The sequence below is a fragment of the Suncus etruscus genome, chromosome 17 (assembly GCF_024139225.1).
Source record: "Suncus etruscus isolate mSunEtr1 chromosome 17, mSunEtr1.pri.cur, whole genome shotgun sequence".
Lineage (NCBI taxonomy): Eukaryota > Metazoa > Chordata > Mammalia > Eulipotyphla > Soricidae > Suncus > Suncus etruscus.
The window spans coordinates 56,241,040-56,267,642 of record NC_064864.1 but is presented as its reverse complement, the minus strand read 5'-3'; the positions used below and the strand labels follow the sequence as shown (position 1 = coordinate 56,267,642).

Sequence of the window (26,603 nt, the reverse complement as noted above, 5' to 3'; positions counted from 1 at the left end):
GCATTTAGGTTCTTGACCATTAAAGACCTGTTAAAGTTGTTGACGCTCTAAAAAACTTCACCAGGAATTTGAATTAAGAAAATGAAAAAGCAATGAAGCGATCTGAAATCTGTACTAAATTGTTTCTTCTCTGGCAAAAGATCCAACTCATAAGACAAGCCAATAGCCAATGTAAATTCTTAATTCTTAAGTCTCAAATACTCATTAATTTTGCCAAAAGATTCACTAGGTTTCTAGGGAATGTAGAACATGTCTAAGTGTTCTGCTTCTGACCTTTCCTCTTCCTTCTTTAGCCTATTATAACCTGCTATGACTATAGGAGGACAGATGACATACACAAATCACAAATGCTCAGAAGCATGTAGACCAGGCTCGGTGTCATATCAGGGTCCTAGAAAGAAATATGTCTCCAGAAGCTTACACTTTATCTACCATAATGCCAACAGTTATTGTTAACCATTACTGAAGAGAAAGGACATTACAGATAACTTGTCTGTAATAATCTACAATCATAATTGGGAATTTTATGTTCTTATCATCCTGTTTCAAATTGATGTTCAAGATGACTTTTTAGTCCCAAGGATCCATCCAGAAAGGAATCAGAATTTGTGTCAATCCTGAAACTACCTAAAGCTCTCTAATGGGCTCTAGATATTTGGGGTTAATTATGGGTCAGAGCAAATGACTCTGGGCATCCGGACTACAACTCTGCATCATTAGGCTTTCCTCTGAGATTTGAAAGAACCAGTTTGAAAGAACTAGTGTCTCTTCAAGGCCAGACCAGAGTTTTCACTCTCTTAGGGATTTGTTTAAGACAGACATTTGGATAAACTTTATTATTATCACTAATAATTTTAAATCAGCCCTCTAATTCTCACTTCATTATCTCAGTAAGAAAAAGAACTAACTCAGAGCACCTTTACATGCAAGATTTTAGAACTAAACTAAGTAGCAGCTTTTGTCAGGAATGTATTACATGTAAAATAAGCAAAGTTTCAAGAATGTAAATTACTTCGGGAATACTTTCAGAATGGAGACAAAATAAAATTAGCCTTTGTATAGTGAATTACTTTCCTCATACAAGCTCACACTCTAAATGAGAAATGGAAGCAAATTCTACTCATTTTAAGGGATTGTCAAGTGGTGCAAAGTTTTTCCTTTTTTATGGAAAATTAGAAAGAAGTGTTAGAAAAAAGAGAACTTAAATAGGATAGGGCAGGGCTTAAAAATATAATAACAATACAAGCTGATATTTGAAAATATGCCTGTCTATGTCTATCCATATTTGTACACAAGTTATATATAATAAGATATAGGTATCTTACAAGTCAGCAACTTGTCAGAAGTGGAATATAAGTTATTAAATTTTGTCTTCCTTTGCCTCTGATATATAATCCACAAGTTTATAAATTTCTTTATGTTGATAAAACATCTTTTAGAAACAAAACATATCTTCAGAAGTTTAATTTTATACTATCTTTCAATTAAACTGCAAGGGAGAAAGAAAAGAACAGAGCCAGGAAACAAAGAAAGAAGGAAGATTGACAAGAAAAATAATTTGAGAAATGAAAACTAGCTGGGATTATCAGACGTAGACAAAAGAAGTGAGGGAGGGCAGGAAACCCATCCGAGTTTTGACAAAATGCCTTCATTGGCTGCCAAGCAATAAAAGCTATGCAAATGCTAGTGTCCCCAACAAATCCTGAAATAAACCATTTACAGGGCCTAACATACCAAAGTAATTGAGGCAATCTTTAAAACTTTTTAAAAGTTATCCATGTCAGGGGGCCAGATTGATAGCACAGCGGTAAGGCATTTGCTTTGCATGCGGGCAACCCAGGAACGATGGTGGTTCAAATCTCAGCATCCCATGTGGTCCCTCTAACCAGCCAGGAGAAATTTCTGAGCTCAGAGCCAGGAGTAACCCCGGAACACTGCCGGGTGTGACCGAAAACCCAAAACAAACAAACAAACAAAAAGAGTTATGCATGTCAGAACAGCCATGCAGAATGCACTCAGCAAAGTCTGCTCCAAAATTTTCCATTTCAAATAATTAACTACATATCTCATTACTACAATATGTTTTTACTGAAAACAAAAGGTTTTACCAGGTTTCCAATGGAAACCTCCAAAGGAATATACTCTGATGGGTCAAATAATTACCTATTAAAGCCATATGTCTATCAGTACTTAAAACTGATAAACTCAAACTCTACAAAATATACTCTGTACTTGAATTTGAAGCTGAATATTAAGGTCTTATTTTTATAAGTCTCCAAGATATCATTTCTTCATCTTTGTTGCCATGCTTAAACTAGTCAAATACTTCCTTTAATGTATCAGAAATATGGGGCCAGAGCAATAGCACCACGGTAGGGCATTTGTCTTGCACACAGCCAATCCAGGATGTACCTGGATCAATCCCTGACGTCCCATATAGTCCTCCAAGCCAGGAGCGATTTCTGAGTGCATAGCCAGGAGTAACTCTTTAGCATTACTGGGTGTGACCCAAAACCCAAAACTCCCCTCCCCCGCAAAAAAAAAAGAAATATAAAGCAGGAAAACTGCTTTGCCACAGATTAGCAAAGCATTTTTGACAGCACCAATTGATCCCTCATTCAGTTTAAAGCCATAATCTACTATAAAGGCGTCAAACAGACATTGCAGATACAAAACTGAACAAGAAATCACTAGTCTTTGAGGCAGTCAGAGTCATCTTGCAGAAAGCACCACTTGGAAGGATATTTACACAAGGGAAGGACAGAACCCTGCACAAAATAATGAAGTCAGTCTAGACAATGATGCTGAGTCTACTCAAGAGAATTTGATGTTTAAATTCATCTGCAATGCAACAGGTAAGCAAATCAATCTATAAGGTACTCTCTATTAAAAAATAGACTAGCACAAAAGTTGACGATTATCAAAAGATCTTGTTTGTCAAAAATTATTTGTTGGTGTTATTGTTGTTGTTTTTGGCTCTGTGCTCAGAAATCGCTCCTGGCTCAGGGATCATATGGGATGCCAGTAATCGAGGATAGAACCCATGTCCATCCTGGGGCAGCCACTTGCAAGGCAAACACCCTACCACTGTGCTACCACTCTGGCCCCACAACTTGTTATTTTTATTTCCTCTGTATCCATCATTATTTCCATGAAGGCTTCCCATTTCCTCCAAAATTACTTCCAGTTTCTGAGATTCCTTATCCCAATCAACCATTCTTCATGCTGTATCCAAAAATTATCTTTCTGTGTCTACTTTCTTTGCTGAAGCATCGTACAGAGGGTGGGTGCTTGCCTTGTACGTACCAGACCTGGGTTCCATCCCCAGCATCCCATATGGGTGGTTCCCAACCCATGCCAGGAGTAATTCCTAAGTGCAGAGCCAGGAGTAAGCCCTCAGGTGGTGGCCCCCAAAAAAACAACAAATTTATCTTTCTAAAACAAATCCAACCATTTAATGATCCACTTTAAACTTCACACTTCTGCTCTCAGAAAATGTCCAAACTTCATAATTACTGACATTATCTGGCCTGGTCTTCCTTATACTTTTTAAACTCAAAATGAATCTCCCTAATCCTCAACATCCTCTTTAGAGTCTTCTAAGGTTATTTCAGAGAATTATGTGACCCTTCAAAATGGTTTTTCATAAGTCTCTTCAGATTGTACCTACTATACTATGTAGTATTCTAATTAGGTGTCTCTTCCAGAAAGCTATAAATTTTGTAAGGACAGAAATTATCCTAAGCATTTTTCATAATTCCTATTTAAAGTATTATGTCTATCTGGCACTGACAGTGTGATGAATATTTGTTGAATGAATAAAATGCAAAGAAAAATACAAGACTAATAACTTGTATTATCTATACTACCGAAACATAATTCTTTTTTTTTTTTTTTTGGTTTTTGGGCCACACCCGGCGGTGCTCAGGGGTTACTCCTGGCTGTCTGCTCAGAAATAGCTCCTGGCAGGCACGGGCGACCATATGGGACACCAGGATTCGAACCAACCACCTTTGGTCCTGGATCAGCTGCTTGCAAGGCAAACGCCGCTGTGCTATCTCTCCGGGCCCCAAAACATAATTCTTAAAAAAAGACCTTATTTTGACAATGGTAGCTAGAAATGATCACTCTGGACAAGTACTAAATGCTGGAAGATCACATGATAAGCATGGTATCTACTCCTTCAGTAACAATAGTACAGACCAATGTCTGAGAGAGAGAGAGAGAGAGAGAGAGAGAGAGAGAGAGAGAGAGAGAGAGAGAGAGAGAGAGAGAGAGAGAGAGAGAGAGAGAGAGAGAGAGAGAGAGAGAGATGTCTGCCATAGGCAGGCAATGGAGACGGCAGGGGGAAGCGCAGGAGGGAAATTAGGACACTGGGGGGTAGGAAATGTGCATTGGTAAAGTGTTGTACATTGTATGACTGAAACTCAATCATGAACTTTGTAACTGTATGTTTCACAGTGATTCAATTAAATTATTTATAAAAATAAAAAAGAAAGACCATATTTAAGCCATGAATTTAACATAATCTGTTTCCCAAGACAGAAATAAATAATGTTTCACCATAAACTCAAATTCAAATATGTTTTGGGATTGGGGATGCAGTTCCATGGTAGACCATGTTCCCTGCTTATGTGAGGTCTCAGAGTCAATCCCTAGTACCACAAAATAAAACAGAATTAAAAAAAAAATCAGATTCCCCACTATCCCCTCTCCCATTCCCTGTAGTAAAAAAAATGTCAAATAAACTTTAAGAAGGCATTTCTACAAGCATACTATTTAATTCACCTTTTAGAGAATATGTATCAGACTCCTACTACATATTTAAATACATATTTAAATAAAATAAGTACAAGTACTCAATGACATCATTTTCACTGTCAAAATGTTGAGTTTTCTTGTTAACATAGAAAAAGCTGCACCTCATCATAGACTCACCGATTCTTCTCCAGCTCATTGTGTGTAGACCTAAAGAGGAGAAGGGAAAGAGTGTTAGCCATGTTTTGTTGCTAAGTGAAGGCTACCAAAAGGAAGGTCAGTTTACACTGTTACTGTATGCCACACATAAAAGTTTACTTAACAATATGATTTGGGCCAGAGCAATAGCACAGTGGTAGTGCACACAGCTGACTCAAGTTCGATCATCCTATATGGTTCCCTCAATCTGCCTGGAGTGATTTCTGAGTGCAGAGCTAGGAGTAACCCCTGAGCACTGCCAGGTGTGACCAAAACAAACAAACAACAAACAAGCAAGATATAATCAAACATCTATAATGTCACTCAAAAAACAATATTTGTTAATTAGGACGTTTATTTATAGTGTTTTCAGGGACCAGAGAGACGACAGTACAGCAGATAGGGCACTTGCCTTGCTGACCTGGGTTCAATCCCCAACACTCTATTATGGTCTCTGAGCTCCATCAAAAGTGATCTCTGAGCAAAAGCCAGGAGTAAACCCTAAGCACTATCAGGATTGCCGCTAAAGCAAATTAGCAAAACAGATGTACTGTTTTCAGTTAACTAATTCTAAACATTATAAAACTAGTTAAACATTGTAAATTAATGAATCAATCTAGGTTCTACAGAGGATGTTGAGGGTTGGAAAAACTGAAAGAGATTCACTCTGAGTTTAAAAGGTAGAGGACAGCCCAGGCCAGATGATATCAGTTATTCTAAAGAGTTTGGACTAGTAAAACTGTTACTTCAAATAATACCATCACATGTTATCTTGCCTATTTCTAATACCTTACATTTTGCTGACCTGTAGACATATCAAAAATTTAATTCAAACATAATACATTTTAGTTTTAAAAGTTCCAGTTTATTTCTGTATTCTCAATCTTCCTTCTCCACTTACCCACACATAAGGCATAAAACGTTTTGGTTAGAAAACAAAAGCACAGAAGATAAAAAAAAAAACTTAGCTTTACTGCTAAGTGACATACACATTCTAGCCTTTCTATCTTTTGTTTAGGACATAAACAAGAAAAAGTTTTAAAAAGAAGGAAAAAATATTAACATAAATAAAACAGGTAAAGAAATAACTTACAAGAGACAGGAAAGATATACTTCAAACAGTTAACAGGGGGACCAGGGCATAGTTCAGCAGTAGTAGCATGTCTCAAAAGCTATTGGCCTGGGTTAGGCCTCTGGCAGCATAAAATAAAGGGGAAAAGACCATGGAGCATGTAAGTAGCAGCCATTAATTCAAATCCATGTTCCTTTTCTTTTTTCTTTTTCTTTTTCTTCATTTCCCCCTTCCTTCCCTTTGTTGTTGTCCTTGTTCATAGTAGCAGACCTACAGGTTGCACTCAGCAATATGAAGCTATGCTGGGTCAAACTCAAAACATGAATTTTTTTTTAATTTTGCTTTTAAGACCTACCCAGATATGCTGAGGGCTTACTTCTGGTTCTTTGCTCAGGGATCATTCCATGTGGGGAATAGGGACCATCTGTGATATTGGAGACCACCTGGTCATCCATGTACAAGATAAGCAATTTACCCACTGTTCTTTTCTCTCTCTCTCCCCCACTCTCTCTCTCTTTCTCCATTCCTCCCTCCCTCCCTCTCTCGCTCCCCTATCTCCCCATGGAGAATGGGGACCATCTGTGGTGTTGGGGACCAAATCCTGGTCATCCATGTACAAGATAAGCACCTTACCCACTGTATTTCTCTCTCTCTCTCTCTCTCTCTCTCTCTCTCTCTCTCTCTCACACACACACACACACACACACATACACACGCACACACACACACACTCTCTCTCTCTCTCTCTCTTTCCCCCTTCAACTTTGATTATTATCTTTGGTTATTCTCCATATTACTGTCCGTAATAGCTGTGCCAATTTACAACCTCACCAATAGCATACAAGGGTTCCCTTCTTTCCACATCCTTGTCACAACACTTGTTTTTTTATTTTTGTTTTATTTTTTTGTCTTTTGGATAATGGCCACTTACAGGTGTGAAATGATGTCTAAATGGTTCTTTTTGTTTGAATTTCCATTAAAAAATGAGATAATGAACATGTTTTCATATCTGTGTGTTTTCTCTAGATGCTTGCTGATGTATCTTTAGAGAAGTGTCTATCAAAACTGCTCATTCTAAAAATCGTGTTTTTTAAAACTTATCTTAAAAATGAGATGCTGTTTAAGAGTCATTCATTAACACATTTTGAGGAGCTAAACAATAAAACATGTTGGGCACTTCCTTATAATACAGCTGGTCTGGGGTTCATCCCCAGTACCCCATATAGTTTCCTAAATCTGTCAGGAATAATCCCTGAGAGCAGACCCAAGAGTAAACCTTGAACACAGTCAGGTGTGGCCGAAACAAAACAAAGTTATTTACATAGTCTTTACTTTTTTTTACTGGTTAAGGTTCTGTGATTTACAATACTGTTAATGGTTTCTCATGCACATAATTCCTCTATGTATTTTGGATAGTTATCCCTTTGGGGTATATGATTTGCAAGTATTTTTTGGGGTATATGATTTGCAAGTATTTTTTCCCATTTAGTAGAATATTTTTGAGAGAGTGGGGAGAAGTGGGGAGAAGTGGCAGCTAAGGGTTTTCCCCTGTGATAAAGGATCACTCTGATGAGACTCAGGGGACCAAAGGGAGAAGCCTGTATCAAACCCAGGAGCAAGGCAAGCCTTTGCACATTGTATTATCTCTTTCAACCCAGAATACCTTTTAGGTGGGTCACACCCGGTGGTGCTCAGTGGTTACTCCTGGCACTGCGCTCAAAAATTGCTCCTGGCAGGCTTGGGAGATCAGATGGGATGGGATGTAGGTGCCAGAAAAGAATCACCGTCCATCGTGGGGCAGCCGCATGCAAGGTAAATGCCCTACCGCTGTGCTATCTCTTGGACCCCAAGCTCAAAATACCTTTTAATAAATTTCTTTTGTTGTGTGTATCAAACTTTTAATCAAACATTTAGTTTTCTTGCTTCTGCCATGTCTTTTAAGTGAAATCCTCCCTAAGACTTAATCCTATACCTACTGTCAAGATTTTTACCCCATTTTATTTTTTTCTTTTCTTCAAACAGAACCACATAACTTGAACCATCTTGCTCTGCCTCTCAAATTGAGGGGGAAATAATGGAGGGTACCAAGACCAAACTAGATGTATGATCACTAAATAGTAATAAAATGATCGGACTTAATCACCAAACCCAAAGCAATGACAACAGAATCGATACCCAATCTACAACAAGCTAGACACAGAAGGGAGCACTTATACTAGCAGCCCGGGGGATATGGGATATGGGATATGGGATGCATGCTGGGAACAGGGGTGGAGGGAGGACAACTTTGGTGGTGGAAATTCCCCTGATTCAATGTCAATATGTACCTAAAATATTACTCTGAAAGATATGAAATCCACTTGGTCAAAATAAAAATGATTATTAAAAAAGCATATTGCCTATCTTTTCTTTTATGTTTACTGTGTTTAGGTCTTAAAACTTGTACACCATTAAAATAATCTTTATGTAGGTCTTGTCTACTTTCATTCCCTTTTTTGGCGGGGGGGGGGGGGTGGTTCTTGGGTCATACCAGGTGGCACTCAGGGGTTACTCCTGACTCTGCACTCAAAATCACTCCTGGCAGGCTCAGGGGACATAAGGGATGCCGAGAATTGAACCCCATGTCCGTCCCGGGTTTGCCATGTACAAGGTCCTACCGCTGTGCTATATTGCTTGAGCCCTACTTTCATTCTTTTGCGTGTGGCTGTCCAGCTTTCCCAATATGACTTTTTGAAGTTTTCCTTTGCTCTGCTTTATGGTCTTGAGTCCTTTGTCATAAATAAGTTGTCCATACATTTGCGGTTTTTGTTTCTGTGCTCTCAATTCTGTTCCACTGATAAGTGTGTCTGGTTAGACCGAGATCATGCTGGTTTGATTACTATTGCTTCATAGTTGAGTGTGGAGGTCTCCGTTTTTTTCCTTTCTTAGAATTTCTTTTGACAGCTTAGGGTCTTTTGAAGTTCCAAATAAATTTTGCTTATTTCTTATTCTGTTTCTATGACAACTGTCTTTGGTATTTTGATGGGTTGTTTTGTTTTGTTCGGATATGAATGGGTTTTGGTTTGTGGGCCATACCCAGCATTGTTTGGGGGCAATCCAGGTCTGTTGCTTGAATCACTCTCAGTGGTGAACTATGGTGCTTGGGCAGAGCTCCCCCTGCAATCATGAAAAGTTGCCCTTTGTGCTACCTCTGTAGCCCATCATTGGGATTTTGATAGGGAATACTCATTGAATGTGAGCAAGGTATATCTATTTCTTTGTGTCTTTTTTCTCCTATTTCTTCATTAATGTCAATGTTTTCAGTACACAATTCCTTCACCTCCTTTATTAAATTTAGTCTTAGGTATTTCTTTTTGATGCATCTGCAAATTAGATTTCTGCTAGTTTGTTCCCTTCATAGAGAAATGCACAGATTTTTGTATATCCACTTTTAACCCTTCACTTGACTGTATTGGTTTTTCCCTTTCGGCTTTTAGTTAATTTCTAGTTTCATAATCATTGTGATTGAAAAGATGTATGGTACTATTTCATTTCCATGAATTTATTGAGACTTCTCCTATGTTTCAACATATAGTTTAACCTTAAGATTCCACTGGTACTTGAGAAAAATGTACTTTTGCTAATTTGGAATATATTGATATAAATACTGTTTATCTCATCTAATTTATCATTTAGGAATTGTGTTTTCTTGGTGATTTTCTGTCTGTCTGATCTGTATCTTGCTATAAAGTTCCTGGCTTTTATTGTGTTGTCAACCCCCTCTCCTTTTAGGTTTGTTAATATTTGACTTATGTATTTTGGTGTTGCTATATTTGGTGCATATATTAATAGTTGGGCTTTTTTCCTCATTAATTTTATAAGGTGTAAGTGACAAAATTTAAAAAGAGTTGTTTAGAGTCAGAGAGAGAGTACAGCAGGTGCTTCCCTAATACATTGCAGACCTGGCTGGGTTTGACCTCCAGTACCCCACATGGTGCCCTGAGCACCACTACCAGCACCAAAAGAACATTATCTTATTCACTGCTGAGAATAAAATTAGTATAGCATGTCCCACCCTCATAAACTTAAAAAAAAAAAAAAAGCTAAAAGTATTTTTTTCTCCAATTCAGGAAAAATATGCCAAATAGTTAGAACACAGGAATTTAACAAGATTTAACAACATCAATAAGTAAAAATAACTTTATCTAATACTTCCTTTTCTTTCCTTCCCCATACTTGCTAGTGTTAAGGGCTACTCCTAGCTTAGTACTGAGGGAATCACTCCCCACGGTACTCAAATGAGCACATAGTGCTGGGAATTGAACCCCGGCTGCCCCTCATGTAAAGCATGTTATCTCTCTGGCCCATATCTGTACTTACCCTTACCACAGTGCCATGTTCCTCTATTTATTTATTTATTTGTTTATTTATTTATTTATTTATTGGCTTTGGGGCCACACCCAGCAGCGCTCAGGAGTTACTCCTGGCTCTGAGCTCAGAAATAGCTCCTGGCAGGCTTGGGGGACCATATGGGATGCCGGGAATTGAATTCAAGTCTGTCCTGGGTCAGCTGCATGAGAGGCAAACACCCTACCATTGTGCTATCTCACCAGCCCCATGGTCCTCTACTAAAAAAAACAGAATCTGGAAATAACCCAGATGCCTAACAACAAATGAGTGGCTAAAGAAATTGTAATACATATACACAATGGAATACTATGCAGCTGTCAGGAAAAATGAAGTCATGAAATTTTCCTATACATGGATGGACATGAAAACTATTATGTGGAGTGGAATACCAGTAAGTCAGAGGGAGAGAGATAAACACAGAATAGTCTCACTCATCTATAGATTTTAAGAAAAATAAAAGACATTACGTTAATAATACCCAGAGACAACAGAGATTAGGGCTGGAAGGACTGGCTCACGATATGAAGCTCACCACAAAGAGTAGTGACTGCAGTTAGAGAAATAACTACATTTACAACTATCATGACAATGATAATGACCGAGAGAAGTAGAATGCCTGTCTCAAATACAGGCAGGGGGTGGGGTGGGGGAGTTGGGGCATTGGTGGTAGGAATGTTGCACTGGTGAAGGGGGGTGTTCTGTTTATGACTGAAACCTAACTACAAACATGTTTGTAATCATGATGCTTAAATAAAGATATCATAACAAATATATAAAAAAAAGGCATCGTAATACTATTTACTTCTACTTTTTTGGGCCCATTTCCCATCCCCTTGTCCTGTAACAGCATATCAGTACAGAGTATTGTTCAATGTTCATGACTATTTCAAACTACTGGGAGTCTCCAGCAGATAAATTAAAATATGTAATGGAATAATTATAACTAAAAAAATCAACAACAAAGAGATGTCAAGTAAGTAGAAAGTAATGAGGGAATTTAAAGGCATTCCTTTAGTTGATTAAACTTCCCTTCCAGGGGCTGAAGGGATAGCACAGCGGAAAGGCATTTGCTTTGCATGTGGCCAATACAGGACAAACCCCGGTTCAAATCCCTGCATTCTATATGGTCCCCTGAACCTGCCAGGAGCGACTTCTGAGAGCGACTTCTGAGCACAGAGCCAGGAGTAACTCCTGAGCGCTACCAGGTGTGACCCAAAAACCAAACCAAACCAAACAAAACAAAACTTTCCTTCCAAATGATACTATCCGGTGAAATGTGAGAAAAAGTGGTATTTGGTCTCGGGCTTAAATTAGGAGTACTTTTGCTACTCGAATCAGAGGAAAGGCATTCTAAGGAGATAGCATAAGCAAAAAGGATTACGAGTTGTGAAGTCTGATGCAAACTCAAAAAAAACAATGTTTCCATAAAGCCACAAAGATCCATTAAAAGCCCATTCGAGGAAAAAGTCCTGAGTTTAAATGTTAATTCTGTCTCTCACACTAGCTATGTACATACACATTTTAGAGCTTCTTTTAAAAACTGCCTCATTTGCAAATCTGGGGGGAAAAAAAATCTCATGGCTGGAATAGTTTGCAGTGAAAATCAGAAAAGAATTATGTGAAAGCAACTATCTTATAATAATCATTCAATAAATGACAGTCACTTCAAGTAGTCTAATGATTGAAGAAGACTATAAGTATTCTACGGAAAACAATGTTAAGTATACTAAACAGAAATGATAGGTTTTCATTAACACATTTACCCTAGAAAAAATAAACAAACATAAAGGGGGAAAAAGGAATCAAATTTTAAAAATATATTTTCTTATCTATTTTTGATCAGCTGTGAATACAGTACAAGGTTTAGTGGCATAATCAGAAAAAAATAACCTCTGCTTCTCTGAGCCTATGTGTTTAACCAAGCCCTTCAAATAATGTGTCATTAAAATATTCAATTATAAAAATTCCCTGTAAGGTTGCGATTTTCTGAATAACCATCTGGTTAGCCCATTTATTTCTCTAAATAAAATGCACCTCTGAGAACATACACAAACAAACTACCTTCTTCCAGATACCTCTAACCTGAATGCTTAACAATTTCCAAAGACAGAAAGTCATTTCTGTCTTTTTATCACTGAGTCATAGGTAACCTTTTCCACAAGGAACGTCCTTAATGGGAGAATTGCTATTTGAATGTGATTTTTCATTGATTAGAATAGAGTTCTGCTATGTAAATTTTTCATTCTTAGGATATAGTTGGTTGATAGTCAATGAAATAAAACAGGACATGGTTTTAAGTAAAAATAAAGTAAAATAAAATGTTAAATTCCCCCATTCCCGAATTCATTTTCTCACATAGGTGCCTCTATAAACCATCTCTTGCTGAGAGATTTCATTCAACCAATTTCATTCAACTACTTTCTTTTTTTTTTTTTTTTTTTTTTTTTTGGTTTTTGGGGCCACACCCGTTTGATGCTCAGGGCTTACTCCTGGCTAAGCACTCAGAAATTGCCCCTGGCGTGGGTGGACCATATAGGACCCCGGGGGATCGAACCCTGGTCCTTCCTTGGCTAGCTCTTGCAAGGCAGACACCTTACCTCTAGCGCCACCTTGCCGGCCCCCATTCAACTACTTTCTAATCCGAAATTACACATAAATGTTACCTTCTAAACAATGAGCACAATACATTCTAGAAGCTAAACTACTAAGTATATTTAAAGATTATACTACTTATAAATGTATTGAAAGGCCAAGGAAAAAAGTTTTCTATTATATCAGACCGGGGATCTTCAAAGTATATACCCAAGAGGGCTGGAAAGAAAATCTACTGGAGTTAGTGGAACAGTGAAACTCTACTCCTATTTATTATTCCCTTAAATTTTTATTTTGTATTTCTAAAGTATGTATAAATACATACACATGTATTAGAGATATAGAATTTTGATGTAGTATATCAAGAGTTTTTAAATACTGTAATAGTGTTCACTGAAAATAAAATAATGGGGCTGAAGAGATGGCATGGAGGTAAGGCGTTTGCCTTTCATGCAGAAGGACGCTGGTTCTAATCCCGGCATTCCATATGGTCCCCCGTGTTTGCTAGAAGCGATTTCTGAGCATAGAGCCAGGAGTAACCCCTGAGTGCTGCCGGGTGTGACCCAAAAACCAAAAAAAAAAAAAAAAAAACACCTCAGGGCCGGAGCAATGGCGCAGCAGTAGGGCGATTGCCTTGCACGCAGCTGACCTAAGATGGACCATGGTTCGATCCCCCGGAGTCCCATATAGTCCCCCAAGCCAAGAGCTATTTCTGAGCTCATCAGGAGTCACCAGGTATGGTCCAAAATTAAAATAAATTTTAAAAAAGAAATAAAAAAACAGCCTCAGCAAATAGTGTTTCTTTCTTAATAATGACGAAAAACATAAGTACACCAATAAGACTACACAAAAGAACATTTCTTTTTTTTTTTTTTTTCGTTTTGGGTCACACCCGGCAGCGCTCAGGGGTTACTCCTGGCTCTGTGCTCAGAAATCACCCCTGGCAGGCATGGGGGACCATATGGGATGCCAGGATTCGAACCACCGATCTTCTGCATGAAAGGCAAACGCCTAACCTCCATGCTATCTCTCTGGTCCCACAAAAGAACATTTCTAGTAAAGATTCATAATGCCCACAATCTCTATTTTCCCTTAATATTTAGCTAGGAAAATTATATGCCTCAGAATTTCTACTCATAGGCATATACAAGACTAATATAAGTATAAACAAATATATATATATAGATATATATATAAAACAATGTTCATCCTTTCTCAAACTACCCCCAAACAGAAAACAACTCAAATGCCCATAAGTAGTATAATAAATTACAAGACAGACAATATTGAGAGTTGAGAATGAAATATTTTGCCAAAAGTCAGACAAGTGATTACTTTTTTTTGTTTGCTTTTGGGCCACACCCAGTAATGCTCAAGAGGTTCTCCTGGCTATGTGCTCAGAAATTGCTCCTGGCTTGGGGGAACATATGGGATGCCGAGGGATCGAACCGTGGTCAGTCCTAGGCTAGCACGAGCAAGGCCTTACCTCTTGCGCCACCACTCAGGCTCCAGACAAGTGGTTATTTTAGTGGGGTAACATGTGACTGAAAGTAGTGAGAAGAAGGGCATCTAAGAAGACAGTGTAACATTTGATCTCTCTTTTGTAAAAGTACCCAACCTGTATACTTAGGATCTGTATTTGCATTTTGTATGTATATTTTCAGTTACTAGGAAAACATTTTTAATTGCATAGGAACTGCATTTAGTACAACACAGTCCTCAGGCCAGAGAAATAACTTCCAAGGCGAGTTCGCACTCTGCTGTAGAGGCCTGGATGTGGTCTTTAGACACTGCATTTGGACCTTCAAGCACCCTAGAAAGAATCTCCAGGCACCATTAGGTGCAAGCCAAAAAATTAAAATAAAAGTCAGTTTTTATTTGCAATATACCAAACACAGTATTTTAGTGTTTTTTTTTTCTTCTTTTTACAGGGGTGGGTGCTAAGGGCTTACTACTACCCCTGGCTCTGTTCTCAGGGGTTATTCCTGGTGATGCTCCAGGAAACTTCTGTGGTGCTAGGGATGTTTGATTACCATTACATGTGCTCCCTGGAACCCTAATAGCAGTGATCCCTGAGGATGGAGGCAGGGATAAGTCCTGAGGGGAGAGGGGAGACAGACTTCTACTTTGAAGAGTACATATTTTCTCTCCCTCACATTTCTCTAAGTGAGTTTTAATACAACTATTTTATTTCACTAAAAAACAAAAAGGACAAAGTATTGTAACCCAGAATACAGAGCTGCTGGAAGACTCAAATACAACTCATCAGAAAGTAATATCTTGCAACCACTTTGGAGAACAGTTTGACAGCTTCCTTATGAAGTTAAATATACAGTTACTACATGACCTAGAAATTCTATCCCAAGGTATTTCTCTTTTGGAAAAATGAAAACTTTTTCAAAATTGGTGCAGATACATCAAAGGACGTGAGCATATGCTCTGCATGTAGCAGGAGCCCCAGGTGTGGTATCTATCAAAAGCACATGAGCCCGAGTACCACCGGAAGTAACTGCCAGCATCAGACTAGGAGTGGCCCCGAAGCACCAGCTCTGGGTATGACTTTGCCACCCACAAAGAGAAAGTAAGCATATGCCCAGAAGAGCAGCTCCAGCCCCAACAAAATCCACTTTTAAAACAGTAATAACGTTCATTCCTTTTTTTGTTTTGTTTTGGGGACACATCCGGCAGTGTTCAGGGGTTATTCCTGGCTCTACGCTCAGATATCGCCCCTGGCAGGGTTGGGGACCATATGAGATGCCGGTATTCGAACCACCATCCTTCTGCATGCAAAGCAAATGCCTTACCTCCATGCTATCTCTTTGGCCCAATAACGCTCATTCTAAAATAATATAATTTACCACAAAGTCAAAGTCTTCAGGAATGAGTAAAATATTAATTTCTTATTATAAAAGACTAATAATATAAATTACTAATGAAGCACATAATTTACAAATTCCAGGGGCCAGAGAGATGGTACTTGTCTTGCATGCAGATAACCCCATTTTGTTTCCTGGCACCTCATATGGCCCCCTGAGAACTGCCAGCAGTGATCCCTGAGCACAGAGGCACTCCATATTGGTAGGTTCTGCAATCACAGATTCAACCAAATTAAATACTTTGAGATTAAGTCTACAATGTGTGTACTGAAAAAAAAAAAAATTCTTATTATTATTCTCCGAATCTGGAGTGTTATGCAGAAGGTAGGGCACTTGCATTGCATGAAGCCAATCCAAGTTTGATCTGTGGCACCACATATTGTCAGTCCCCCGAGTCTTGCCAGGAGTGATCCCTGAACTCAGGACTAGGAGTAAGCCTTAAACACCACTGGATGTTAGCCATCTCCCCCAAAATTCAGTATTATCTAAACCAGGGGTGGTGAACACGTGGCTCTTGAGCCAAAATGAATGAGGCTCTTTGCCTCTTATCATTCTTTTGTATACTGTGGCTCTTTGCCAAGTTTGGATTTTGTTCTGCTGCTTCTGAGGAGGGGCCTCTGAGGAGAGATCTATCTCCGAGCGCGAAGTCCAGCCCCCAGGCTGCGTCCTCCCGTCTCCCATCCCTCGGAAACAACTACACGGGCCAGCGAGCGGGGGGGGGGGGGGGGGGGGGGGGGGACGGGACGACCACGACCCATGTGTCACATGTTGGGTCACAACTTGCTGTTAGTTCTGAGTGTGGAGGGCGCAGCACACCCTCACCATCACTGCAGGATTTTGACCCTCACTCAAAATGGCAAAATGCAATATGTGTTTAATAGATTATTGTTAAAATTAGATGCTTTTGTGTGAGTGTTTGTCTGTTTTGGCAGGTCACTGCATGGTGTGGTTCTCTGGCTCTCACAGTTTAAAATTTTGGCTATTTGTGTTGAACTTGTTCACCACCCCTGATCTAAACAATATAGTATAGAAATTATACAGTATTTACATTGGTTCTCATGTAATCTAAAAATGGTTTACAGTATTATAGGAGTTATATGGAAATACTATGCCATTTTTAGTTAGGATCTGGATGCTTTGGCATTAACAAAGCTCCTGAAATCAATTCACAGCAAATACTAAACATATCTGTGAAATAATCATTCCTTAGGTGAGAGAACAATATTGGAAACTACAGAGAATTTAAAGATAAAATTATTGGTTTTAGTGTAGTTTCGAAGGTAAACCAGGACATATGAGAAAACAACTTGATTACTTGATTGTTAAAATATTCCATTATAATGAGCAATATTATAAAGACCTTTAAAAGTGGAAAAAATAGTAATAGTCTTCTAAATCACTTAACTCCCAAATTATAATATTTCAAGGAAGAGGCAAGAAATAAAATGCATGAAGAAACATGCTCTTTTTGGAAATAAAATGGAATGGTGCCATAATTAAGAGCATGGCCCATATTTAAGTAAAGTTCATGTTTTAGAAGTTGATCACTTGTTTTTTTCTGGTGCCAGGGATCAAATGCAGGGGTTCAGTGGCCAAAGTGATTGTACAGCAGGTAGGGCATTTACCTTGCTGACCAGGGTTCCATCCCACAACCAGATATTGTCTCCTGAGCACAGACAGGAGTAATTAATTTCTGAATGCGGAGCCAGGAGTAACCACTGAGCTGTCAGGTGTGCCCCCCCCAAAAAAATAAAAAGCCAGAGAGATAGAACAGCGGCGTTTGCCTTGCAAGCAGCCGATCCAGGACCAAAGGTGGTTGGTTCGAATCCCGGTGTCCCATATGGTCCCCCGTGCCTGCCAGGAGCTATTTCTGAGCAGACAGCCAGGAAAAACCCCTGAGCACCGCCGGGTGTGGCCCAAAAACCAAAATAAATAAATAAATAAAATAAAATAAAATAAATAAAAAGGAAAACAAAACATAACAAAACAATAAACCACTCAGGACTTCAATATGCAAATATGCATTCTACTCTAACCCACATCTTCAGCCAGTCAACTTTTCTATCACTATCCTCTGGCCCTCCCCAAAATACTAAAAGCAGGCACAAATGTTAGACATTTCAAACATTTTTTTTTATTGTCTAAGGAAAGTACATCACACGTAAAAGATATTCTCAAAGGTTGAACGGGAGGAGAGATAACTGAATCTCCTCGTTCGGAGAGCTGACTGCTTCCAAGTAGCTATATTACCCATTCTTCATCTCTTATTGGTTTACTTCAATTTTTAAAGGAATCATTGCCTGATAATCATTCATTCTTTTCACCTCTAGCTCTTTTTGGCTTTTGTCACCTGTACAAGACTCTCCTTTATGTACTATCAACATTTTGCATTCTATAAAATTCTCCTACTTGAATGGTATGAGTTTCAGTGAGGTCAGACAGTTGTGTAACCTTTATCACAACGTAGTTTTAGAACAATTCTATCACAGCATCACGGAAAACAGTTCCAACATATGTAGTTGTAATCAGTCCGTGTTCCCACCCCTAGCAGAACACTAATGTGTTTCCCATCTCTGTAATTCTGTAGGGTTTTTTTGTTTGAGCACCAATGGCGTTCAAGGCTTACTCCTGGCTTTGTGCTCGGGGATCACTCCTGGTGGATTCAGGGGGTTATATGGGGGTACCAGGTTAGCTGCCTGCAAGGCTAATAAGTGCTTTCACCACTGTCCTCTATTTCTGGCCCCATAGTGCTGCCTTTTGAAAATAGCTTTTATAAATGTTAATACAAAATATGTATTGTTATGTATCTGACTGTTGTTTATATACTATCCTGTGCTTATCCATTTTGTTCCACATATTAGTAGTTTTTTATGCTAGGTAGTAAGTAGTCTATTATATGAATATACTATTTTGTTTATTCACTAGATGATGGACATTTTTTTTTGTTTCCAGCTTTTATTCATTCTGAATATACCTCTGTGACTCTATTCCAGTCTTTTGTGTAGAAATATAGAACAAACTATCTTATTGGATGGAGCCTCACACTTGTTATACTTTACCATTACCTTCCAAGCTATTTATCCAAGTTATATATTTCTTGAAACAGCCAAATTAAATATGGTGTTTATGATAAAGCCCATAAAATAGTAGACCTGGAACTTCTGGTAAGCCTATAATAATAATTCCATAGGGGGAGAAGAGAGATTCATAGACTTCTTTCTCTAATCCCCATTTGTTTTGAGATAGGAGGGCATATATCTAGCAGTACTCAAGGAAGTTACTGAGTTATTTTCAGGAAAGTAACCTGCTTTACCAAGGACAACTAATAGGACAATACATTAAAAAGGATATTATACATATCAAGTAACTTTAATTGTTCCCTTCTTTTTGTTTGAGGGGCACACTCAAGAAGTTCTTACAGTCTACTCCTAGCTCAATGCTTATGCGGCTCGTAAAACGCCATGCAAAGGATTGAACCAGGGTCTTCCACATATGAAGCATGAGCTCCAGCCTGTTGGACTCTCTCCCTACTGCTCATGTCAAGTTATCTTAAAGCTGGACCTAGAGAGCTTAATTCTAAGTTCTGAGATACACCGACTTTCACCAATTCTAGCAGACTGATAACAATGGCTAAATATAGTCAGGAATCTCTGTGGAGAATGAGTGCCACTTTGTTATTCATATAGAAGATAAGTTTACAAAAATAAATACTTAACACTTTAAAATGTGTCTTTCTTCTAAGGCACCTTGCTACATTTTCCCCTCTCCTCCACTATTTACAATTCAGGGCATGGTAGTAGCATTGGGTGCAGCTAAAGAAGTGCTTTCTACTTGTTTGCTTAAAGAAGGAAGAATTCCAAAGGAGAACTAAGTGAGTTTATTTTTTTCTAAAAAGGAGGCAGTAGGCCAAATAAGTTCAGGAACTTCTGCTCCAGTCTCTTTTATTTCATTAAAAAAAAAAAAAATCTGGGGGCCAGAGAGATAGCACAGCGGTATTTGCCTTGCAAGCAGTTGATCCAGAACCTAAGGTGGTGGTTCGAATCCCTGCATCCCATATGGTCCCCAAGCCTGCCAGGAGCGATTTCTGAATGTAGAGCCAGGAGTAACCCTTTAGCGCTGCCGGGTGTGACCCCCCCCAAAAAAATTCCTAAATTGTCCCTATTAAATGAACCAAAGTAATAATAAAAAGAAACCACTAGGGACCGGAGAGATAGCACAGCGACATTTGCCTTGCAAGCAGCCGATCCAGGACCTAAGGTGGTTGGTTCGAATCCTGGCATATGGTCCCCTGTGCTTGCCAGGAGCTATTTCTGAGCAGATAGCCAGGAGTAACCCCTGAGCATGCCAGGTGTGGCCCAAAAACCAAAAAAAAAAGAAAAAAGAAAAAAAAAAGAAAAAGAAAAAGAAAGAAAGAAACCACTGGTCACAGACATGATATAGCACTGTATTCCTAAAACTGTAATTTATTTTACTTTTTTATTTTTGTTTTTTGGGCCACAACCAATGACACTCAGGGGTTACTCCTGGCTATGTGCTCAGAAATCGCTCCTGGGTTGGGGGATCATATGGAATGCTTGGGGATTGAACTGCTGTCCATCCTAGTGCGTATAAGGCAGGTGCCCTACTGTTTGCACCATTGCTCCAGCCCCCTGAAACTGTAATATTAATACTACTGTACATCCTAGTGCCTAAATAAGAAAAATAATTTTGCTTTGTAAAATATGTGACTGATGAAAAATGAATGCTCTTTTTCCTCTATAATTAAAATATATCTAGTTCAAAGGCTTCATCCTAAATGGCATTTACATAATGTTTTCAAGACTATAGTGTTTCCTGTAATAAATGCAAAAAATAAATGCCATTTAGAGATCTTTTATCATTATCATAAAACTAAGTAAAAAGAAATTTGATAACATTTTCCTGAAAACATATACAAGTAACACTAATAACAAAAGTATCTAGGAACCAAATATTTTCTAAGAAATTACTTAGCTACAAATTTCACTTCAGGGCTGGAGCCCCAGTATACCAAGTAGGGCACTTGCCTAGCATGTGGCCTACTAGAGTTTGATACCCAGTATCCTGTATGGTCCCCAGACCCTGTAGGAGTGACCTGAGTGCTGAGCCAGGAGTAAGCACTGAGCATTGGTCAGGGGTGACCCCAAAACCAAAAAGGTAAAGAAATTTCACCCTAATACCCAACTATGGGATAACTGTCTCTTAAAATGCATGACAATAAGTGAACTGCAATACTGTGCATTTCTACATTAACCAATTGTAATCATTTTACTCTTTTTGCAAGGTGAGGGGCTATACTCAGCAATTCTCAGGGGTTACTCCTGACTATGCATTCAAGAATTACTCCTGATGATCAGATGGAGTGAGGGGATCAAACAGGCTGGCCACATGCAAGGAAAGTGACTTACCCAATGGACTACCACTCTAGCCCCAATTGTAATCTTTTTCTATAAACCTAAATAATTTACTCTGTACTATCATTTGTTATACAAAATTACCCTAGTCATAACATTTTATGAATTTTGGGGGGAGGGAAGCCATACTTGGTTGTACTCAGGAAACACACCCAGTGGTGTTCGGGAGACATAGTGGCAGGGTTCAAACCCAGATTGGCTGCATGTAAGTCCTAAATACTGTACTCTCTCCCTGGCCAAATGTATTTTCCATTTCATTATATACTTACGTCTTTCCTAGTATAACTTAGACTCCTCAATTGCAGGGAAGGATATATATCAACAATTCTATCTACATAGTTTTAAGTTCAATAAACTTGGTTACTAATTACCTTAAAGAGAAGAATTTCATTTCTAGTGAGAAAAGAGGCAAATTGTGGAGACAGGAAAAGAGCGAGTGGGAAGGCATTCAAAGCAGCAGGTGCAGGCACATTTCAAGCATTTGGTAGAGCAGAAAGTACATCACTCACACATAATTTTCAGGTTACAGTCACCAAGACTTAGTTGTAAAGTAAATTATTACTAAGGATTGTTTGTTGATCCCAGAGAAACAAATGCCAGGAATTTGTTTCAGCACCTACCTCTACCTGTAAAATTTACTTTGCATGCCAATCCCATTTCCTCACCAAAAATACTAACAATAAAGAAAATAATTTCACCTTACCTCATAGAATTGTTCATAAATTCAAATTAGGTAGTGTATATCAAAAGGCTTTCTACACATTGTACCCTAAATTCTAGGGTTTGTTATTATCATTATAGAAGATGGATTCTATGCATTGACTTAGCAATTAAAATTCTCACTTCTATCCTAAAGATTTAAGAGGAAAAGGCAAGAAAAAAAAAGTATTTGTACAAAATGTTTACAGCAGTCCTATTTGTAAGGGAGGGAGGAATCTAAAAATAACTTCAATGTCATCAATGATGATTATCTCAGTAAGTTACTGACTACACAGAAAACAATATTTAATAATTAAGAATGATTTAACAGGTGTGTTCAGTATATATACATAAAATAATTCGGAAGAAGTGAAAACTCCTGTTGCGCAAGTTCCGTTCCAAAATGTCTTTCTTTACCTATCACATTTGTTTATACTGTTTAGGGGCCAGGTGTGGTGTGTCTCAGGGACTACTTCCAGCCTAATGGTCACAGAGGCCCTGTGATTGCAGGGATCAAACCTGGGGCTCCGTTATGTAAAACACAAGTTCTTCTGTTGAGCTCTCTTCAGCCCCTTCATATCTGATCAGGTCTTTGTTACATGCTCTCAGTGGATTCTCTATTTTCCCTATAATTTTTCATCATAATTAAAAATAAATTTGGGAGGGGCTGGAGCGACAGTACAGAGGTAGGGCACTTGCCTTGCATGTGGCCGACTGGGATGAACCCAGTTAGATCCCCAGCATCCCATATGGTCCCCCAAGCCTGTCAGGAGCGATTTCTGAGCACAGAACCAGGAGTAACCTCTGAGCACCACTAGGTGTGGCTCAAAAACAAAACAAAACAAAAAATTGGGGGCTGGAGAGATAGCACAGAGGATAAGGTTTGCCTTGTAATCAGCTGACATGACATGGGTTCCACCCCCAGCATCCCAAATGGTCCCCCAAGTACTTCCAAGAATGATTCCTGAATGCAGAACAAAGTCAAGTATAACTCCCTAAGCACTGCCAGGTGTGGTCCCAAAACCAAAATAAATAAATAAAAATATATGTAAATGTTTTCTTAATGTATTTCTCTCATTAGATGGCAAGGTAGGAAAAAGCAATTTAATGAAAAAAACATGTACACTTAAATTATATCAGCATAAGCTAAAAGTAAGATTTGGCACTAAATTCTATCAAAACATGCAATCACTGATTAGATTAATATGTAAAAAACTATCTTCACTTAGAAAATGACAATGATCATACTATATACATCTAAAAGGAGGTAATTCTGTTGTTTACAAGGAGAAATCTACAAAAGCATGCTTTGTTCCAGTTAACAGTCCTGTTGGTTAGAATAATGTATGTATTGCTTAAAATCCAGCTTGAGATTAAACTCAACCATATCTACAACTATAAGGCCTGGGTAAATCACTTACTATCTCTAGACCACATGTACTCCAATCACAAAATGAATGGTAAGATCTTACCTTTGTAAAAGAGAGAATCAAATCTGGAAAAATCTTAAGTTCCCTCTCTAAAATATACAATCTCCTTCGAAATCTATTCACTATTCTGGTTAAACGTTTCTTAGCAAATTGAAACAGAAGAATTGTCCTACTAGCTTACAAGGCATCATCTTGGAAATCTCTTGAAATGATGCTCCCACATATTAATATATCTTTAGGAAATCCAACAACAAACTTGTGCTTTAATGAAATATTAACACAAAGCCTGTGTTTGTTTAGGCTGAAAACATTCTTGATTTTAGTGGCAGAAAGATCATCATATCAGAGGCCAGCGAGGTGGCGCTAGAAGTAAGGTGTCTGCCTTGCAAAGACAGCAGTTCGATCCCCCAGCGTCCCAGATGGTCTCCCCAAGCCAGGGGCAATTTCTGAGCGCTTAGCCAGGAGTAACCCCTCAGCATCAAATGGGTGTGGCCCGAAAAAAAAAAAAAAAAAAAAAAGAACATCATAGCAAACATCACACTTCTGGAAAGCTATGGAAGAACAATACTAGCATCATTTAAGAGTTTTGTCGGCCTGAAGCAGTGGCACAGCAATAGGGCATTTGCTGACCTAGGACGGACAATCCCCCGGTGTCCCATATGGTCCCCCGAGCCAGCCAGGATCGATTTCTGAGTGCATAACCAGAAATAACCCGAGTGTCACCGGGTGTGGACCCAAAACCAATTTAAAAAAAAAAGATTTTTGTTTGTTTGTGTGTGGGGCACACCCAGCAGTAAGTAAGCAGAGTAAGCTCAGGGCTTACTCCTGGCCTGTGCTCACTTCTGGTAAGGTTTGAAGGACTATGTGGGGTGCCAGGGTTCAAGCCCAGGGAGGCCACATGCAAGGCAAGAGCCCTACATGCTGCAATCACTCTAACTCCATCATTAGGAGCTTAAGTGCTACTGAACTCTACTTTTATCCTAGAACTCCATAGTTTCTATTGGCTAAAACCCAGAAACTATTTTAAAAAACAGAATAAAAGAAAAACTTTGAATATTAACGAATCATGTAATCATTCTACGAAGAGGCAAATGTTTAAGGATAAAAATAGAATACAACATGGGGCTGGAGAGATAGCACAGTGGTAAGGCATTTGCCTTGCACCTGGCCAACCCAGGATGGATGGTGGTTCCAATCCTGGCATTCCATATGGTCCCCAGAGCCTGCCAGGAGCGATTTCTGAGCACAGAGCCAGGAGTAATCCCTGAGTGCTGCTGGGTGTGGCCAAAACAAACAAACAAACAAACAAAAAATAGAATACAACAAATCTCAAATTACTTACACTAAAAAAATTTTTTTCTGTATCTTAGAAAAAAATTAACCATGACCCCCTGCCAAGACCACCAACTAGTAATCCACAATAAGATAGCCAGTATGATTATAAAACTGAAAATATAATTTTTCTAAAATAAGGAAATATTTCACATGTTTTTTTATTAAGATTTTTAATTTTTTTTCAGTTTTTTTAATTTTATTTATTTATTTTTTAGTTTTGGGGCCACACCCGGTGGTGCCCAGGGGTTACTCCTTGCTGTCTGCTCAGAAATAGCTCCTGGCAGGCACAGGGGACCATATGGGACACCGGGATTCGAACCAACCACCTTTGGTCCTGGATCGGCTGCTTGCAAGGCAAACACCGCTGTGCTATCTCTCCGGGCCCCCACAGTTTTTTTTTAATGTTAAGCTAAAAGTCTTATAACAACATCTCTTATAAATCAATTTGCCAATGCAGGAAATCATATTTTGTCATCATTCCTACTTTTAGTCTTCTATAGTAGTTGGTTCAAAAAAGAAACTCAGTAGCAATTTAAAATAGTTGACCTGGAGTTTGAAAGCCTTCTCTCTCTCTCTTTTTTTTTTTTTTCCAGAAAACATCTACTGCTATGACTCTTTTCTACTCCTATGCTGTACTGAAGTAATGGGGACCAAACTATGTTGCAAATAAATTGCTGATGTTAAAGAGAGAGGAAAAAAAAAAAAAAACATCTACTGCATTCAACATGTATAATTTAGCAAAAGAGGAAAATTCTTAGAAGCAGAGAACTATATACATACAAAGACCTAAAGTAAAAAAAGACTAGCCAACATAATTGATCAGAATTCTACCTGAAGCAAGAGTAGTTCAGGGATACAAGCTTGGAGGTCACAGCAGTTGTCTAGGAGAGAGATGATGGCATTTCAGATTAAGAGGTTAGTTAGTAACAAAGATAAGAAAAAGAGGGGGCCGGGCGGTGGCGCTGGAGGTAAGGTGCCTGCCTTGCCTGCGCTAGCCTAGGACGGACCGCGGTTCGATCCCCCAGCGTCCCATATGGTCCCCAAGCCAGAGGTGACCTCTGAGCACATAGCCAGGAGTAACCCCTGAGCGTCACCGGGTGTGGCCCAAAAACCAAAAAAAAAAAAAAAAAAAAAAAAAGAAAAAGAAAGGCAGATTCAAAGATAATTTAGGAAGAAATTAGTGTTACATTGAAGTCATGTAAGAAGAGAATTGGTAAGGTTATAAAGAAGACAAATCTTGAGACTTTTTTAAGTTGTAAAACTAACGAGTAAAGAAGCTGGGAATTTCAGCTTATCTGATGCTTTTCAATGAGACAGATAGCAACTGCTACCTGGTCCTTTAAAAGCAGTAACATCTTAGCAAGGGTAACAACAAAATGTGCCAGAAGGCCATAACCAAGATTATAGTCATGCATCTCACCTCCTAAATCTAAATTAGAGGTGTCCCAACTAACATAAAACCTGAGGGGCAAGAGAGATAATCTAGGAGAGAAGGCACTTGGCCTTGCATATAGCTATGATGGTTATAACCTTGGTTTGAATCCCTGGAACCATGTAGGGTCCCCTGAGCACTCCCAGGGGTCATTCCTATGCACAAAGCAAGGAATAGCCCCTAAGTGGTCCTCAAACTATGGCCCGCGGGCCACATATTGTATTTGTATCTGTTTTGTTTCTTCATTGCAAAATAAGATATATGCAGTGTGCATAAGAATTCGTTCATACGTTTTGTTTTTACTATAGTCAGACCCTCCAATGGTCTGAGGGACAGTAAACTGGCCCCCTGTTTAAAAAGTTTGAGGACCCCTGCACACTACTAAATATG

The 26,603-nt window shown here is 38.8% G+C and overlaps 1 protein-coding gene across 2 annotated transcripts in view; it reads right to left on the bottom strand.

Annotated features, from left to right (window-relative positions):
* MXI1 (MAX interactor 1, dimerization protein) overlaps positions 1 to 26,603 on the bottom strand; it is a 101,806-nt gene that overhangs the window by 48,274 nt on the left and 26,929 nt on the right. For both annotated transcript variants that reach the window (XM_049790584.1, XM_049790585.1), the window contains exon 3: positions 4,939 to 4,968. In XM_049790584.1, coding sequence (XP_049646541.1) covers positions 4,939 to 4,968 — 30 coding nt within the window. The remainder of the gene's footprint in view (positions 1 to 4,938; positions 4,969 to 26,603) is intronic.